A 17,451-nucleotide genomic window follows, 5' to 3' on the forward strand; every position below is an offset into this window, starting at 1 on the left:
TAGCCTATTAGGGCTGAGACAGTCGCTATAGTGCTGCCTACTGTGTTTGTGAGGCAGAGGTTCATGAAAAGGTGGCAAAGCAGTGGGGGGAAGAGGACATGGAGGTGATTGTATAGATTTCAAAGCAATGTGAATATTTGCTTAGTGTGGCTGCTGAGCACATTGAAGGTTTTAGGCTACATAGCCTATTAACTGTCCAACATCAGTTAGGCCTAAATAAACTTGATTTACACATGTGTCCTGTTGTTTCAATATGACTGTTTCCTGGTAGGGTCTGTTTCACTCCGGACCTATTAGTAGACGCTATCGTTGATTGCCTGCCAATATTTCAATCACCTAGTTAAACATGGGAGTGCAAGCTCAAACTCTTGTCTCTGCTGCATGGCTTGCAAACACGGTCAAACGCAACCTTGTCGGACCCCGTCTGCGGATCCTGGACACGTCCTGGTACCTGCCCTTTATGAACCGAGATGGCAAGAAGGAGTTTGCGCAGACCCACATCCCGGGAGCGTCTTTTTTCGACATCGACGAATGCTCCGACAGGACCTCAAAGTTCGATCATATGCTCCCGAGCGAGCAGTTCTTCGCAGACTACGTGGGCAACCTGGGCATTGGGAACGACAGCCACGTGATTGTTTACGATGCCAGTCACTTTGGGGCTTTTTCCTGCACCAGGGTGTGGTGGATGTTTCGGTTGTTCGGTCACCCGCAGGTGTCCGTGCTTAACGGCGGCTTCAGGAACTGGGTGAGGGAGGGTCATCCAGTGGAGAGCACGTACACCAAGCCCGCAGCAGAACACTTCAGCGCCGCCGCCGCCGCGCATCGCCCATGGGTTAAGTCGTTCGAGGACATCACTAACAACATATCCAAGCAGAGCTTCCAGGTGGTGGACGTGAGGCCCTATGCGAGGTTCCTGGGGAGAGAACCGGAACCAAGAGAGGGTAGGCCTAAACTAAGTGTAGGCTAGGCTTGTTATAGACATATTCAAGTAGGCTATTTCCAATTACCCCCAAACGTTTATTTTTTTAAGACTTTCAGTGCACACAAGCCTCGGACACTAGCAAACTCTGCAAAACACACCAGACAGACACAAGTTAATGTTTAAAGGCTGCTGCTGGCTTTTGCTTTGGATTTCATCATTTTGTCCTAACATGACCCCATTGTGAATCAGGTCAACCTTGAAAAAAAAATGTAATCTCAATGGGGTTCTCCTGGTTAAACAGGCTAATACATGTTATAATAAAATGAAACATCTTTTGTTGGCATTTTATTTGTTTGGAAGGCTATACATAACTAGAAGACTGTAGTGTTATTTTTTTTCATTAATATCCATTTGATATGCTTAATAAGCCAATCATTTAAAGCCCCAGCTTGGTTTCAAATAAAATAAAATAAAGTGTTTTGTCGCCACAAAAAAGACAAATGAAAATTCAAGACAAACACATACTTATTGTTTTGTTTTTTTGGTGTCAAGTAACAAACGTAAACAGAAGCAAACTGCCACATACTGTCATCAGAGATTTAGATCACGATTGGTGCACAGAAGTATGCGTGGTATCCGGTGTTTCCACCTGAAACCAGAACTAGAACAAAAATCCTTCAGAGATCTCTCATGTGAATGAACCAAAACTGTCCAACTTTACTATGTCGTGTTTCATGGAAGACCCCCATCACTGTTGTGTGCAAAGATGTAAAAACTTATTTGTCCCTCTCCCCCAGGTGTGAAACCAGGTCACATACCTGGCTCCAAATGCATGCCTTTCTTCAGGTTTACCGATGATGACGGCATGATGCTCTCCATAGAGGCGCTGAGGAGCTTCTTTGAGGAGTCCCAAGTGGACCTGGATAAGCCAATCTGTGGGACCTGTGGCTCGGGGGTGACCGCCTGTCACATGGTGCTGGCTGCCCACCTGTGCGGCGCCCCTGGGGCATCCGTGTACGATGGATCCTGGTACGAGTGGTTCTCCAAAGCCCCACCAGAGCACGTCCTCTCCAAGTTAAAAAACAAGCCCTGAGGGAGGCAGAGACGGAGGGAGTGAAAGTTACAAGTCAGCCTGAAACTGTTCACTTTATGCAACTGGTTGATACATCACATCATTAAATCATCACCTTGATCAAATATATTTGTATAGATAAATAATTATAAATATTTGCATGTGTCTTTGAGAGTTAATATGTCAACTTTATAAAGCTAGCACAAAAAGTAAGGCAGTTTGTGTTTGGCCGAGTAATTCTTTGTTGTAACAATCCTTCTTGGCAATAAATCTCATACCGTTGGAAAGCCTGTTTATTTCCCTGTCAAATGGGGCCACAATTGTAAATCAAATGCATTTGTGGCCTGAGCAGCAGAGTTGAGTATGTGGGTTGTGGCCATGAACAACAAGGCAAATCTTCTCTGCCAATGCCAAACAGCTTATTCTGCTATTGACTCTTGACTGGTGTTGTTTATTGGATTGGACGATTGAATTCTGAAGAAACAAAACATATTTGCAATTAAAAAATTAAATAATTTAACAGGGGCCTCGGTAGCATGCGGAAGAACCATACACAGCCACAACAGCCTAGCACCTGCAAACAAGCTGTTTGGCATTGGCAGAGAATATATGGCTTGTTTTTCATTTGCTGTTCAACCCACAAGTGTTTTTCATTACAAATGTGGCACAATTTAAAAGGGAAATAAACAAGCGTTTTAATGGTATGAGATGTATTGCCAAGAAGCAGAAGTGTGTAACCCTATCGGATGTCCTGATTTTCTTATATGATGAAACATGTTAAATGTAATGACTGTTGCCTTGAGTTAATTTTCTTTATGAAGATGAGATGCTGCTAAAATGTTCGGTTTCCTGTTGCTTCTAAATGGGCTAAATGCCATTGTATTAGAATTATATATAGTATTATTATTGAGGATTTCCCCAGCTCCTGCGAAACCACAATTCCAACCAAATCTTTGTTCTATGTGACGGTCATATGGCACAGCCTGCTGGTGCTTTGGTGGGTGTGCACATGAAAGAAAGCACAAGTGCCTTGGAAGAATTGCTAAATGCATAACTCCTTATGTTATTCTCTGCTACACCCTTATAAACCCCTGACTGAGATAAGCTAATGTAGCTGGATCAAGTTTCTTCCAAAGAGTTCTGATACTAGTGAACTATTCAAATTAATGTAGGCTATTTTTGTATGTGCGCAATGGCTCCTTATTAAAAGAAAGGGTAAGAATGTGTGCATCTTTGATTGAATTTCCGGTTGTACAAAAAGAAGGATAAAAGTCCTGCTTTGTTATTGTTTACTTTGATTTTTTTTATACTTTATTTGAAATGTGCATGTTGAAAAACATGGCAACATTAACAATTGCATGTATCAATACAACAACTGCAAGTGCAACATGTTTACATTCAGATTTAAACTTTTCAATGTGCTTTTTGTGTAAGGTCGTAAAAGAATGTGTAGTGTATTTCGTTATGACACATTTTAAGATTACTGTAGTGTATTATGATACTATACATTTTATATTTAGGCCTATACTGCTACAGAGCAAGACAAAGACAATGCCTCAGCTGGCAGGGGGCAAAGTCAGGGATGTTAGCTGCCTGAGTGAGGAAACCCTCAAGGCTGACCTGTAGATCATTCAAATTTCACACAAAGGTGACTGTCTTGTGAGTTAATCAAAGACAGTCTGGCTAAGAGTTAACAGTAGTTTATTGACCCTGCCATCATCATCATCAGCATTGTCTTAAAAGTTGCTGAATCAGACTTCTTGGCCAACGTGACATATCGACTCTAGGTGATGACTAAACTCAGGTTGCCCTCTGACCATTAGGGTGGAGCTGGTTAGGGTTAAAAGCAGCCACAATTCTGGAAAAAGTCAGGTCTCAAACTAAGGAACTCTTCATAGCTTTTTGTTTTGTGTAGGTACCTCTATTAGTTTATTTTGCTACAAACACTTTAAATTCTTATTGGCTTCGTTTTGACTGCAGGATGAGTTTTGTTGTTTGAATAAAAAAGAATTGTTCCTGAGACCTCCTCATCTGCCTCAAACTGTGTCTTCTTCCATCAACTAACTACCAACGCCGGCTTTCTGAGTAAAGGACCAAGAAAATATACTGCAAATGCAATGGAAATAAGAGAATAATAATAATAGGTTAATAATAAAAGAGACAGTAAATAGTCTAAATAGCTTAAGTAGGCCTATTACACAAGGGGCAAAAAAGCATAGCCCTGCAGTAAAACAACAGATTTGGGTGGTACAATATGAATTTTCAAAGTCCAACTACGGGTTTCCAAATGTTTAACTTTCCATCCGGTCCTTAAAGAGACAGGACCATCCATTCAGTCCTCCAGTGTCCCATCATGGCGGCGCAGACCCGAGCCCTGGTGTCCGCTTCGTGGCTGGCTGAGGCCGTCAAGAACAACCTCGTTGGACCCAAACTTCGCATTCTAGACGCTTCGTGGTACCTGGCTAAAACGAAACGGGACCCGAAAGCTGAATTTGCTCAGAAGCACGTGCCGGGCTCTTCTTACTTTGACATCGATGTTTGCAGTGACTTAACCTCCGCGCTGGATCACATGCTGCCTACACCCGGCGTCTTCTCGCGCTACGTAGGTGACCTGGGCATCGGTAACGACACTCATGTGGTGGTATACGACACCAGCGACTTCGGCTCGTTCAGCGCGCCCCGGGTGTGGTGGATGTTCCGGCTGTTCGGACACAGCTCGGTGTCGGTGCTGGACGGCGGCATGAAAAACTGGCTGGCTGGAGGCTTCCCCGTGACTTCGGAGTGGTCCAAGCCGGAGCGCAGAGACTTCGAGGCGGCCGTCACTCAACCGTGGGTGAAGAGCTACGAGGAAATGCTGGAGAACATGAGCACCAAGAAGGTCCAGGTGGTGGATGCAAGGTCAGCCGGGAGGTTCAGGGGCATCGAGCCGGAGCCAAGAGATGGTGAGCAGCTTACACGTTTTTAATCAAAACACCTGTTGTGAGTCAGTGAGAACTTTGCTTGTTTTAAATGTTTAGTGCGATGATGGTCAATTTAAATAGGCTACATTTCTGATTACAACAACTAGGTAGGCCTTCATGATATTCAGTGCAGGCCTATACTAATATCATGTGTCAAATTGTCAACTCTCTCAGATTAAAGGTGCACTATGTAACTTGGGTGTTCCATAGCAGGGAACATTTTGTAATACACTGAAAAAACAAACTTTCCTTATGGGAAAATTGAGTCCCTGGAACACTCAGGCCTAGGCCTAGATGTCTATATGGCGATAGAGAAAGTCGGATTATTGTGTTAGTCTGACAGAAATCCTAGCCTACTTAATCTAATATCTCAAAACCAAGCTAACACACCAAGATAATGCGGTTGGAGTCGAGCTTCCGCTGCATATATACAGTCTATGAGACTGTGACAGGCTGAGGTGCTCTGAGCATGCTCCACAGGCTTTGGAAAATGTAAACAAATCCCCCTCCCCTTAAACTGTATAATGCACCTTTAACCAAAATAGAGCAAATATCCAATGTGGCCTAAAGTGAAAGAAAAAAATATATTAAGTGGATTTTGAGTTATTATTATTATTATTATTATTATTATTATTATTATTATTATTATTATTATTATTATCCTTTGTCACAGCTCAAGGACATTTTATTGTTCCCCAAAATGTAGGCTTAACCAATGTCTCTCCCTCACAGACACGCTGCCGGGCCATTTCCCTGGCACCATCAACATGCCCTTCCCCTCCTTCATGGATGGCTCTGGAAAGGAGTTGGACACGGAGGGCCTGTCCAAACTCTTCCTCCAGGCAGGAGTGGACCTGGAGAAACCGCTGTGGGCTACCTGCGGCTCTGGGGTGACAGCGTGTCACGTGGTGCTGGCGGCTCACCTGCTAGGGCACCCCGGGGTGTGCGTTTACGATGGCTCCTGGACAGAGTGGTTCAAGAGGGCGTCTCCCAAGCACATCATCTCAGAGGGACAGGGGAAGGAAGGGTGAACTAAAAATGGACCACAAACCAATGATGTGATCAGTTAATTTTTGTGTTTGCTCCCAACGAGAGTGATAAACAAAGACTGTAAAACTAGCCTCATAGTGTACTTTCTACTAATACGGAGGTGAACGTATGGCCTACATGCTGTACAAAACTGTGCCCTGTGAGCTTGTTTTAAATCATTACTGAATGATAATCCTCCTCTACATTATATGCTAATTACCTTTCTATCATAGGAAAGTTGTACTTCATAGAAAAAATTTACACAATACTGAGAGAATGTGATATGGGTTTTGTTTGTTTGTTTATGTCACTCACTGTGTCTGGTTTAAAATGGTATGGGACTCTCTTCCCAGAGGGTTTAGCAGTGTTCCAACCGGGGGACGTTTGATTTGTGGGAAGAAATGCACTTCCTTGGTAGAAGGAGGTCGTGTGAATGTGTTCATTTTGCAGCTGTCAAAATAAATGGATGCTTAAACTCCTTGTTTTCGTATACAGGCAAGGGTGTCATATCAGTTTTTTCCCTTTCAAATATGTCATGACAGAAAGGAAAAAACTTTTTTATTCAGTAACAAGAAAAGTAAATATTTAGATTTTTGTAGAGGGCCATGTGAGACAGTGGGGCACAATACTTTCCATGGGATTAAAGAAGACAATTAAAAAAAAAATCTTGTCATACATGGATTTTGAGTCGAAAGAGTTCTGATATTAAATATAACATTACCAATTTTGTAAAGGTTACATTGAACGAAAAAAAGGGTGGCAGGGTGTGGGGTAATACAAATAAGATAAAAAAGAATGGGACCACAAGAAAACAGCAGCCTTTGCTGAGATGTGATGGATGGCACACACACAAAAAAAATTGATGCTGACGCAGAGAAAATCAAAACCAGTTCAGACCGGTTCCTGTGCTGGTTTTGAGGTGTCTGGCAATATGCCCGATTTTCAAAAATAAAATAAGGTATTCTATCTTCTGTTATGCCATTGTGGTAATATGTGCATCGGTGCAATGTGCAGTATTCCTGTAGGAGAAATGAGTACTTATGTGACAAAGGCTTTTTATTAATTTTTGAGCCATAGTCCCATTTTAAAAGTGGCCTAGTAGATCACAGTGAAACCTGTGCAGTGCACCTCCACCAACCTGAATCATTGTCTTTTGTTACAGGCACTTTGGCATTGTCATATTTAAATTGTTTAACATAGGGAGTATGGGGTTACCTCTTTCTTTATATGTCCATGGGTTACCTAACCATTGTTTGTGATGTCATCTGTTGCTATGTTGCAAAAACTGTAAAGACCCAGAACAAAACAGCATTGCCACTGGGCAGAAGAGAACGAACAGCTCATTTTGAACAGTTCATCTCGAGCTGTGGACTTTTGCTCATTGTATCTGTAGAGGTGATTCAAATACATCAACCCCCACTCTGTGACTGACTGCAGCTTCACCACTATGTATTTGGACTCTGACCCTCACCCAGTAAAGCTCAAATCAGCTAAATATGTGCATAGTGTAAAATTATAAACTGTCTATAATCACAATCTTAAACACAAGACACAATATGTAGCCTCATTTTTAGTCACACACAAAGGAAGAACTGGGCTGTATTTTGGAGGAGCTACTGATCTTAGATATCGCCTGCAGTTACCACATAGATGTATAGGCTATTATTTACTATCTATGATGTATACACGCAGGAAAGGTGTTTGGCAAATCTACTGCTGCAGTATTTGTTTAGGTGAATTACAAATAATTACAGTTCTCACCCATACCATTTTGCACATCACTGTAGCTTTAGGAGATGGTTTAAAGTATGCCTATTATCAAAAATGTTAAAGCTGCTCAAATATAATTTTTTTATTCAATAATAGTGCTCATTCACAATGCGTACTTCCCGAATATTATGAATCCAAGACAGGTTGATGTGAAAAATTCAAAGCATCATACATTTTCAGATTTTGGCACTTGACTCAAAATGAACGATTCATCCGCGGACGTGAACATGGAACTATTATAAAGAAACAACCCAGACTGAGCGCCACAACAAAGATGGCCGATCAACTCTGACGTGCGCCACTCGGGTGTCCCGTACACTGCCTGAAGGTCCTTACGAAATAAACAAATTGGGGTCCTTTATATCGTCGAGCTAGCTGTCGAAACGGTGTTACGAGTCACATTGTTTTATACAACTGTGGTAAATTGACAAAAATAACACCAATATATGTGGTTGAGAGTGTCTGGGTAATGTATAAAAAATCGAGGATTTACTGTGTTCGGTCATTTACGCCCTAATTGCTACGGTAGTTTTGTTTTTTAACGTCGAAGGTTTTTTTTTATTACGGTCGCCGTCAACACGAAGCTAACGTTGCTCCACAAAGCGTATTTTTGATATTTAGCCGAATAAAACAGAAGGTAAGTCTATTTAAAATTAGGAAATTTTACTTAAGTTAGTGTTGTATATTTGTTACATTTCGGTGGCTACATGAACCTAGTGTTTTCTACTCGTCACTTTTAATAAAACAACATATACGGGCATTTTCAGAAGAAATAATTAGGGCTACTTTACCCGTGTGTGGACAGGTTGAATTGAATAATTAATCTTTTTCTCCCCCATAGGGAGGCGTTAATGAGCAGCAATGTCTGGCATCGCTCTTAGCAGACTGTCCCAGGAGCGCAAAGCCTGGAGGAAAGACCACCCATTTGTAAGCAGCAGCACGGTTTACCCCCTGCTTCTCAGATTTCACAGATTTGTTGTTGTAACATGCACGAGTGCTGCAGACACCTGAGTCTATTATAATGTGGCAAACCAGGATTGCTCAGTGATATTTTGTGACTCTTGTAAATCTGCACAGGGTTTTGTTGCTGTTCCTACCAAGAACCCAGATGGAACCATGAATTTGATGAACTGGGAATGTGCCATCCCGGGGAAGAAAGGAGTGAGTTAGCTACAGTTGCATTATTGCATATCAAAGTTAAATGGTTACTTTCATGTGTCTTCTTCAAGCAGTGGCAGCAGGCGCTTTCAACTTTGCCACCCCCAACTCAACCGCTGCTGGTTACTGCATTCACAATCACTGTAGTGGTAGATTGTAACATTATTTTAAAAACTTGGGCTGATTTTATCTTCTGACCTTAGGCTAGAAAAAAAAGAATAATTCAAAGGAGAAGTATCTCAAGTTCATGATTTTAAAGAACAGTTCTATCAGGTTACTGGTAATTTAAAAATGTTTTGGTCCCCTCGAGAGACAGATGAAAGTGAGATACATGTTTATCATAATATCTTTTAATGTCATAACTGTTTTATCTAAATTAGACCTTTGTCTAATTTCCGTTCATTTATTAAAGCAGTCATTTTTATCCTAATTCATTCATTAGACCTTGTGGGAGGGAGGACTCTACAAACTCAGAATGCTCTTCAAAGACGACTACCCTTCCTCACCACCCAAATGTGAGTACTACTCCATGCTTTGTTCCACAGTTAACAGTCTGTGTATGGAGAGGTGTAAAGTTAACGTGCGGCTGTCTATTCACAATGAAAGAGGAAAAGCTCAGGAAATAAAGGGTTTGGGCCACAAAGTCCAAAGTACCAGGTTCAGTCAGTGCACCACATTGTGTAAATAATATAACTTTAGCAAGACATGCCACTCACTTATAAAGATATTTTTTTCCAATCCATGCACAAATGGCATTTTAAGTCTCTGCATTCAGATTGTGGAAAAATAAAACAAATATGATCATTCAAGTTGGCAGATGCATGTGAGGAACAAATATGAAATGACAGCGCTTTCCCATATCCTCTACAATATTGAATGGAAAAAATCTCAGGTAGTAACTATATTTCACTATGTAATAGAAATGTTGAATTTCCCCATGACATTCTCGCATCAATCTTGAAAGTTTGACTCTCGTTTGGACGATTTCCACCCAGGCAAGTTCGAGCCACCGATATTCCACCCGAACGTCTACCCGTCCGGCACCGTGTGTCTGTCCATCCTGGAGGAGGACAAAGACTGGAGGCCTGCCATCACCATCAAACAGGTCCGCACACTCACTCATTTGTAGCCTCCTTCTTATAATTTTTACTTGTGAACTTGTCTATTGTTTATATGCCATTTCTATATGCCTTGCCGTGTTTTCAGATCCTGTTGGGTATCCAGGAGCTCCTGAACGAGCCTAACATCCAAGACCCAGCACAAGCAGAGGCTTACACAATTTACTGGTGAGTGTGTCAGCGTTGAAGACTTTACACATTCAAGCCTGAATTAATTGTTTTTTAATTTTTTAGGAATTAAATGTCACAACCTTCGAGATAAACTTACATTTATATTCAGAGAGCCATTGCAACATAAACATTGCTTTGAGTCACTGTTTGTCTTCATTTTAATTTGAAGATAATACCCATTCTGGTTCATTAGCACTAGTCATAACTTGTTGGGGCCGTGAATACACAAAGGAAGTAATGTTAGTGTATACTACATACACTGTTATCTTGCAAATGGAACTTCTAAATGGAATTCATAACTAACATTAGTATGTTTAAAACAAGTCTTTTTGTCAATCTTTTTGTGTTCCAGTCAGAACAGGATGGACTACGAGAAGCGGGTAAGGGCACAGGCCAAGAAGTTTGCCCCCACATAGAGAGGAGAGCAGGCCACAACCCGACTGAGCAGCCTGAACTGATCAAAGGTTACAAACAGGAGGCAGGCAGCACCTGCAGGACCACTCCAATAAGAAAGCCCTTTTTGAGTATGATTATTATTATTATACTATCACACAGGTGACCACTGAGCCTGTTTCTCTTTCATTCTTTTCAAAGTTTCAATTTTATTTTGAGAATTCAATATGATTGTAATTTAACCTGCCTTCAAGAAGTCTTTATGCATTTTTAATGCATAGCCGGTGATCTAAGAACTCTGCTGTCAACATGACCTTTGTTATTTGTATCTCTTATGTAATCCATACCTCCAGTTTTGTCACGAGTGCCCGCCAAACTCACTCATCCCTAGGGACGTCACTTTGTATTCGAAATTCAAATATGTGTTTAAAAGTTGGGTTAAAAGTTCACATTGGGGTTCTTTGAATTTCACATCATTTTAAATTTGTCCGAACTTAACCTTATGAAAAAGTGACAGCCCTACTGGTGCCTCCATTGATACTGTACATCACACTAATGTATCGAAAGAGCGCTCGAAATCTTTTTATCAAATCATTGAATCCCAGAAGTATTGTAGATAAGTGTTTAAAAATTATGAACTTGGACAAAGCAGTCAGAGACCCAATAGAAGTCAGGCTTCCCATCGGGCTCCTGTTCCCACCCAAGATTTGTTCCTGTCACGTGTGAGTTTCCAGAAAAGCATCAAAGGAAAACCGTAAACAAGACATTAGGTTAAAGACAATCCTGACACTTAGGAGTGTCACGATCTCCATTGTTAGTCAGAAATCGATCAAAACGACGTCATGATCTCAACCTTCGTAGTGCTAAGTGGAATCGTCGATTTCTCCCGCCCCCAGAGTCGCATTTAGCAGCCATGCAAAGAAAACAAAAAAGAAAATGTTATTCATTGCTGGCACTTACCTCCTACTGTAACTGCAGCCAAAAGACCCCATGGCACCTGCTGAAATGACAGCTGAACTTCAAGTGTGGATGTATTTTGCCACCCGGTGAGTTAAACACAGTTTGCTATGTGCCAGTGTTGCGATGAATATATACTAGACCAGTGTTTCTAAATCCTCTCCTGGCCACTTCACATTTCAAAATAAATTATTTAAATTTGACAATAGGGCCTTTTTGTTGTAGCGTACATTGCAAATAATCAATAGCCTAAAGGGGATTATATCACTCATGACACCATGTCGACCATATATTGAAATTTAGATTTAATTTAATTAGTTAACATGGCATAACACTTGTGATCAAAGACTACAATCGCAAAGCCATCTGTGCTAAAATTAAAAAATAAATCGATAAAGAATTGGATTGAATTGTGACCTTAAAACGATTTGAGGATAATGAGAATTGTGACACTCCTATTGGCACTTGTATATTGGTGGCATTAATGTAAGTAAGATGTGGTGCTCAGAGAGGCGAACAGTTACAGGTGGTAGAAGGGTTTTTATGGGTAGGCTCTTTGCTTGTGCCTGTGTTTGAATTGTCCTTTATTGCAGAAAAGCGGGAAAAAAAAACTTTAGTCGTTAAGATCCTTTTAGTGAATCCAACTGGGAGTGAAACTGTCTGTCAGTTACAGCGACGAGCACGTTCATCTCCAGCTTGGCATCTGCTCCAGATAGAAGACAAGTTTCATGGCTTCCAGGCATTTTATCCCACAATGCTTTCAAAATGTACTCATCAAAAAGCTGGTAAAATCTTCGAGTCGAATTTGGCAGAAAACAGAAGCTGAAGGAATCCTCATTGGAATGGCCTCTCAACCAGCAGGGAAGACAAGGTGAAAGTGCACTTGAGAGTAAGCGAAGGCCTGAGAATTGTTTTGCCTCTGAATATATGAGTGCATGTACATAATATAAATAATGAAAAATTGTGGAAGTTATGTTTTATATTGTTTTAGCCAGTTGACATTTGTGTGTGGTATTATAACAAAGAACACAATAAATGGCATACAATTGTGAAATAAAGTTGAATTAAAAAACAAACAATAACATCTATGGATTTCTTTTAAATATATAACTAGAATTTATATTATGGGAAAAGATGTATTGAAATTATGTGGGATTGGAAGGGGGGTGCAAAAGAAGCATTAGCATATCAAATGTTGCTACAAATAAAAGAAATGGGCACAAAATAGTATTAAATTGCATTTGGAATATTTGGTATTATAGGCATGGAGCCCCAGATTCAGGCGATCATTCTCTATTAACCCCTGTCACATTCATTTGGTACATTGTTAGTTTAAAATATTGGTTATAACAGCAATAGCGCCCAAAATAAATAAAAGAACACGCAAAGAGATGCTTCGTCTTCTTGCATTATCTGTATATTGTCATTCACATTCATCTGATTACCTTTTGAGTGTTATCTTGCATTTGCAAAACACTGCATAAATAAAGAGACCCATTTTTCCTTGGTCACTTAAAGCCTGCATTTAAAGAGATGTAACTGAGAAATTTCAGTCTGTATTTCCTTTGACCAACCATACTGCTTTCATATTTTCTTGGTTTCAGCGCTTATTAAAGCAACAAGACTATGGCACTGAAAAACATCATAATAAATGTGCACATCAATGAAGGAGTGAAGAGGAAATGTGTGCTTCATAAGCCCCTTTTACACAGCCAGTGAAAGCCGGGAATATGCCGGAATTTCGGCCCTCCGCCCTGCTGTATAAATGCGACCGTTGCGGAACGAGGGAAGAAAGGTGCGAGAGATTGTTCCGGGAATTTTACTACCTCTTGGGGTAGTAAGATTCCCGACACAATCAGTTCCGCCTCTCTGTATAAACGCGGCCAGCTTGTTGCGGAACGGGGGCGTTTGACGTTCCATAGCCTACGTTCTAAACATGCGACCATGTTAGCAGTTGAAGGACGTGTGTTTAACATTAACCACGGCGGCCTGATGTCCCGTAAAAATCACCAAATAAAAGGAACGGCGTATAATCTAGCTGGTCATAAGGTCCGCTGCTCAATCCAACCCCCCATGCTTCATTTTGCAGAGTGTATGAGTCTGTTTCTGCCCAGGGTAAGTTGTACAATGGGAAAGCTAGGCTAGGCTAAGCTAGACTGCGACCGGATCGCCGCCACTATTATTATCCTAAGTCTGAGCGTATATCCACACTTTATTTCTGTCTACAGTAACGTGACTTCACACACTGTGTGTATGTGTATGTCTGATTGGCATATCGCTGCCCTTACAAAGAGACTCGCTCACACAGCCAACCTGTTACACACACACAGACACAGAGGTGAAGCAGTGAGCAGCGGAGTGATTTTTGTCAGTTTGGTTAACAGTCCCAGAGATGTTGTACTCAGCGCTTAGCGAGATCAACCGGCACATCGTGGGGGCAGTAGCCTAAAATACGGTCCTCTTACTGCAAGCTCCAGCACTTCTGCTCTCAATTCACCGGCCAGTGTTGTTGTTGTAAAGCAGCTGACCGGCGCGGCGCTAAATGTTTACGTCACACCTGACACTGTTTACAAGCACCTCTTTCATTCCGGAACGCTGTGTAAAAGGGGCTACTGATGCGCCAGCAGGCCGGCGTTGCTTGGTTCTGTGTAAATAACACAGAAGCAAGCAAAGCCAGCATATTGGCATATTGGAGTGATGTTGTTCCGTCAATATGCCGCAATCTCTGCGTTGATCCTAACACCTTGGTGTACACAGGACCAAAAAAAAAAGTATTTAAAAAAAGTGTTTGCTTGTCCAGAGCTGAAACCTGACATATTGTTCTCGGGTGTCTTGCATGACATTCTGAAGAAATGTAACACCTTTAGCTGTGACCCACCACACCTGCGGTTCAGTATCACGTACGTGACAGCATGACCTCAAATAGCCAAACAGACCCCAAACCAGCAAAGAAACAGGTGAGAAACCTAACTTAATGATATTTTTTTTTTGTTCTGCGGCTTGTGCTGCTGCGTGTTAACAATGTTTTTTGTTTTGTTTTTGTCTTTGCTGATTTCCTCTGAACATGCTGTGCTTTAGGGGATGGCTGTGGAAAGCCCTCAGGTGCTGCCCCTGTTGCTGCCTCACTATGTTGATCCAGAATCAGCCTTTCCGTTTCCCCACAGCTATCACAGCTTGGGCCACTTTCTTCGTAGCAACATATTTCCAGGTCTGTGCTTCCAATGTCGAGTCTATTGCATGGTGGTGAGTGGGTTCACAATATAGTATTCAGATGTGAATAATACTAGTACTGGTTTTGGGACACTGACCTCCAGTTATTATTCCATGCACTGCTGTCAGTATGTTGCTGGGATAACATTAACAATATTTTAAAGGCAACATTGATTGTAAATAAATCAATCAATTAAATCCTGAGTAGTTGAAAGACAATGTGTTTTGTTCTGCTGAATAATTCAGATGTGACTGCTGCTGCAAACTGAAGTGTGTGACGAACACACATAATTACTCTCCCACACTATATTTGCTTGTCGGCCAGGTGTGTTAGTTGTTTGGCAAATCAAGAAAAATGTAGCCTTGAAGAAAATAAATATAGTATGCCTTCTACAAAAACAGCTAAATAGGCAATAAAACACTCCTATTCTCAATGTAATATTATGTTGCTAGGTTACGTCCTTAGTCTGATATGAGTGGCTTATTTTACCTAATGGTATCTAAGCTTTAAATGAATACTTGTCTAGTGCTGCAGCCACGCTACAGTCCAAAATTTAACATCATCCCTTAATTGTTACAAAAACGTAAGCTACTGTACATAGTGCCACTTTAAAATTGATTTGAAGTGTTTTTCAAATATAACAATAGGCATCCTCAGGTTGCAGCATTGTACAGTTATCACGGCAACATTTGTACTTTTAAGTGGCTCAACCGATGTCTTACACTTAGCTCTTTAATTCTAAGAATTACATAATCATGGCCTCATCCATACATAAGTTGTCATATACCGTAAGTATACACTCACCAGTGAAATTACTGGACGAATACTGATGCAGAATTGAAATTATGATCAGAAGAGTAACACGTAGTCCAATTTAAATCTATTCATCCATCATCCATGACATGCTCTCTGGAGTCATTACTTAAACCGCCGCCTACAGTAACTTTTAAATGTTTATGAAACAGTTTAATATGTTTTCCGATGATCATAAATGACCTGTGTTTTCTGAACGTAACTAAATCAGAATTGACATAGTTTAATAAATACATTACCTCATCGCGATGCATCCTGCTGTCTCTCTTTCACTCGCTTCCTAAAAAATGCTCGCATTGTGGTGTTGTTGAGGGTGCACAAAGCATTAGGCCCATTAGCACCATAGCGTGCCTAACCATATGCCAACTGAAAGTTCCTCGTAGCCCAGACCTGGGCATTGTGTGGCCCGCTGGCTGTGACTGGCCCGCGTGAGGTCAATGGAAAATTAAGAATCAAACGTAAATAAGTTTAAATCATGCATGGAATACAACGGCATTGCTTTTATTTTGAAGGCGAGTTTATATTTTGCGCGAGCGTATGCAGATAAAGCCTACTCTTCACTGGTTGTAAGTCGCAATTCAAAAAAAGGAGAAGAAGCTTGTATGTGCGCTTTAAGTGCGCTGCCGTGAGCTGCGCGCTGAAAAAAAGTGACTCTGAGCAAGCTACACAGTCAACCTCCGCACTCGGGGATCGACGCTGATCGGGGAAGGGGAAGGGGGGCGATAATATCAGATAGACAACCTGCTTGTACGTTCACTTGTCTGATATTAGCCTCGTTTGAGATGTCGCCGTCTGGCTCAGACCTGCACAATTATGAGGCTCGGCTTGCTGAGCGCACAGCATTTCTGTTGTGCGCTCAGCAAGACGCGCGTAATAGTTGCGCAGGTCTGAGCAAGACGGCTCCAAGTCGAACGAGGCTATTATCACCCCCCCTTCCCACTCCCCGAGCGCCGATTCCCAAGGAGTGTGGAGGTTGGCTGTGTGTGTGTCTCTCTCTCTCCCCTCTCCTACGTGTGTGTGGAGGTGTGGATGTAGGCTACGAGAGGGGTGCGCGATTGTAACGAGCGAACAAACAGGTCACGCAGGACACACCCTTTTATATTTTAGTGCCTAACTTATTTATATTCATATTTCTGTAGAAAGTCCAGCTCCCAGAAGGCTAAATGATGTCAGCCATTATCTCCAAATTATAGACTACAAGACATGCAGCACACACATGAGACAGTTGTTTACAGAGCACAAAAATCATCAGATTTAAACTTCCTCTCAAAGTTTACAAGATTAAGACATTTAACCTTAAAATGTAAATAATAGCCCAATAATAATAATAATCCAAATGTAATGGGGGGATCTGCTCTGTGGATTGTTTTATCCTGTACAGAGGACAATACAAGTAATAGATAATAATGAACAAAAATTGTGTTGCAGTGTAGGATACTTATTTTTATTTGTTGTTATTTTCATTATTTTAAAGTCACTATAATGCAGGAAACAATGACTTTGAAGCTCAAATTTTCCCAAACCCCTCACTTTGGTAACTATAGGTTGGGAAGTATGGCCAAGGTTCCCCTGCTTCTTGCACGTTTTCTGGGAATGAAATGTAACAACCTTAACTTTCCATCCAGTACGATCATATTGTGACTTATAGATACACTAGTATAGCTATAAATTAAATAAAAAATGTCACACTTGTTCTCCTCTATAGCACCTTTAATTCAACCCACTGAACCCTCTGTCTCTATAGGGGCTCCTTTAACATGGAAATCCCTCACCAGGGACTCTTACATAAGCCACCACCCGATTGCCTGGCCAACCGACCCTCATCTCTGGTACGGCCACAAAACCGACGAAATGGGTAGGAACCTATTATTTACTAT

At 41.3% G+C, this 17,451-nt stretch overlaps 2 protein-coding genes across 2 annotated transcripts; both read left to right on the plus strand.

The window, feature by feature from the left end:
• Nucleotides 1-346: 346 nt before the first annotated feature.
• On the plus strand, nt 347-6,523 carry mpst (mercaptopyruvate sulfurtransferase; the record flags this gene model as incomplete). The annotated part of the gene is made up of 4 exons (XM_080044573.1): nt 347-941; nt 1,720-2,008; nt 4,311-4,936; nt 5,687-6,523. 4 exons carry the CDS (start codon nt 347-349, stop codon nt 5,983-5,985), a joined length of 1,809 nt encoding a protein of 602 aa, XP_079900699.1. The 3' UTR covers nt 5,986-6,523.
• A 1,600-nt stretch (nt 6,524-8,123) lies between these two features.
• On the plus strand, nt 8,124-12,620 carry LOC307262314 (SUMO-conjugating enzyme UBC9-like). Its single transcript, XM_080043149.1, has 7 exons — nt 8,124-8,390; nt 8,595-8,680; nt 8,831-8,914; nt 9,354-9,426; nt 9,907-10,016; nt 10,118-10,197; nt 10,553-12,620. The coding sequence occupies exons 2-7, from the start codon at nt 8,615-8,617 to the stop codon at nt 10,614-10,616; spliced, it is 477 nt and encodes a 158-aa protein (XP_079899275.1). The 5' UTR covers nt 8,124-8,390; nt 8,595-8,614; the 3' UTR covers nt 10,617-12,620.
• Nucleotides 12,621-17,451: the final 4,831 nt, after the last annotated feature.

This window comes from Ammodytes marinus, assembly GCF_949987685.1.
Source record: "Ammodytes marinus genome assembly, chromosome: 16".
NCBI classification, from domain to species: domain Eukaryota; kingdom Metazoa; phylum Chordata; class Actinopteri; order Uranoscopiformes; family Ammodytidae; genus Ammodytes; species Ammodytes marinus.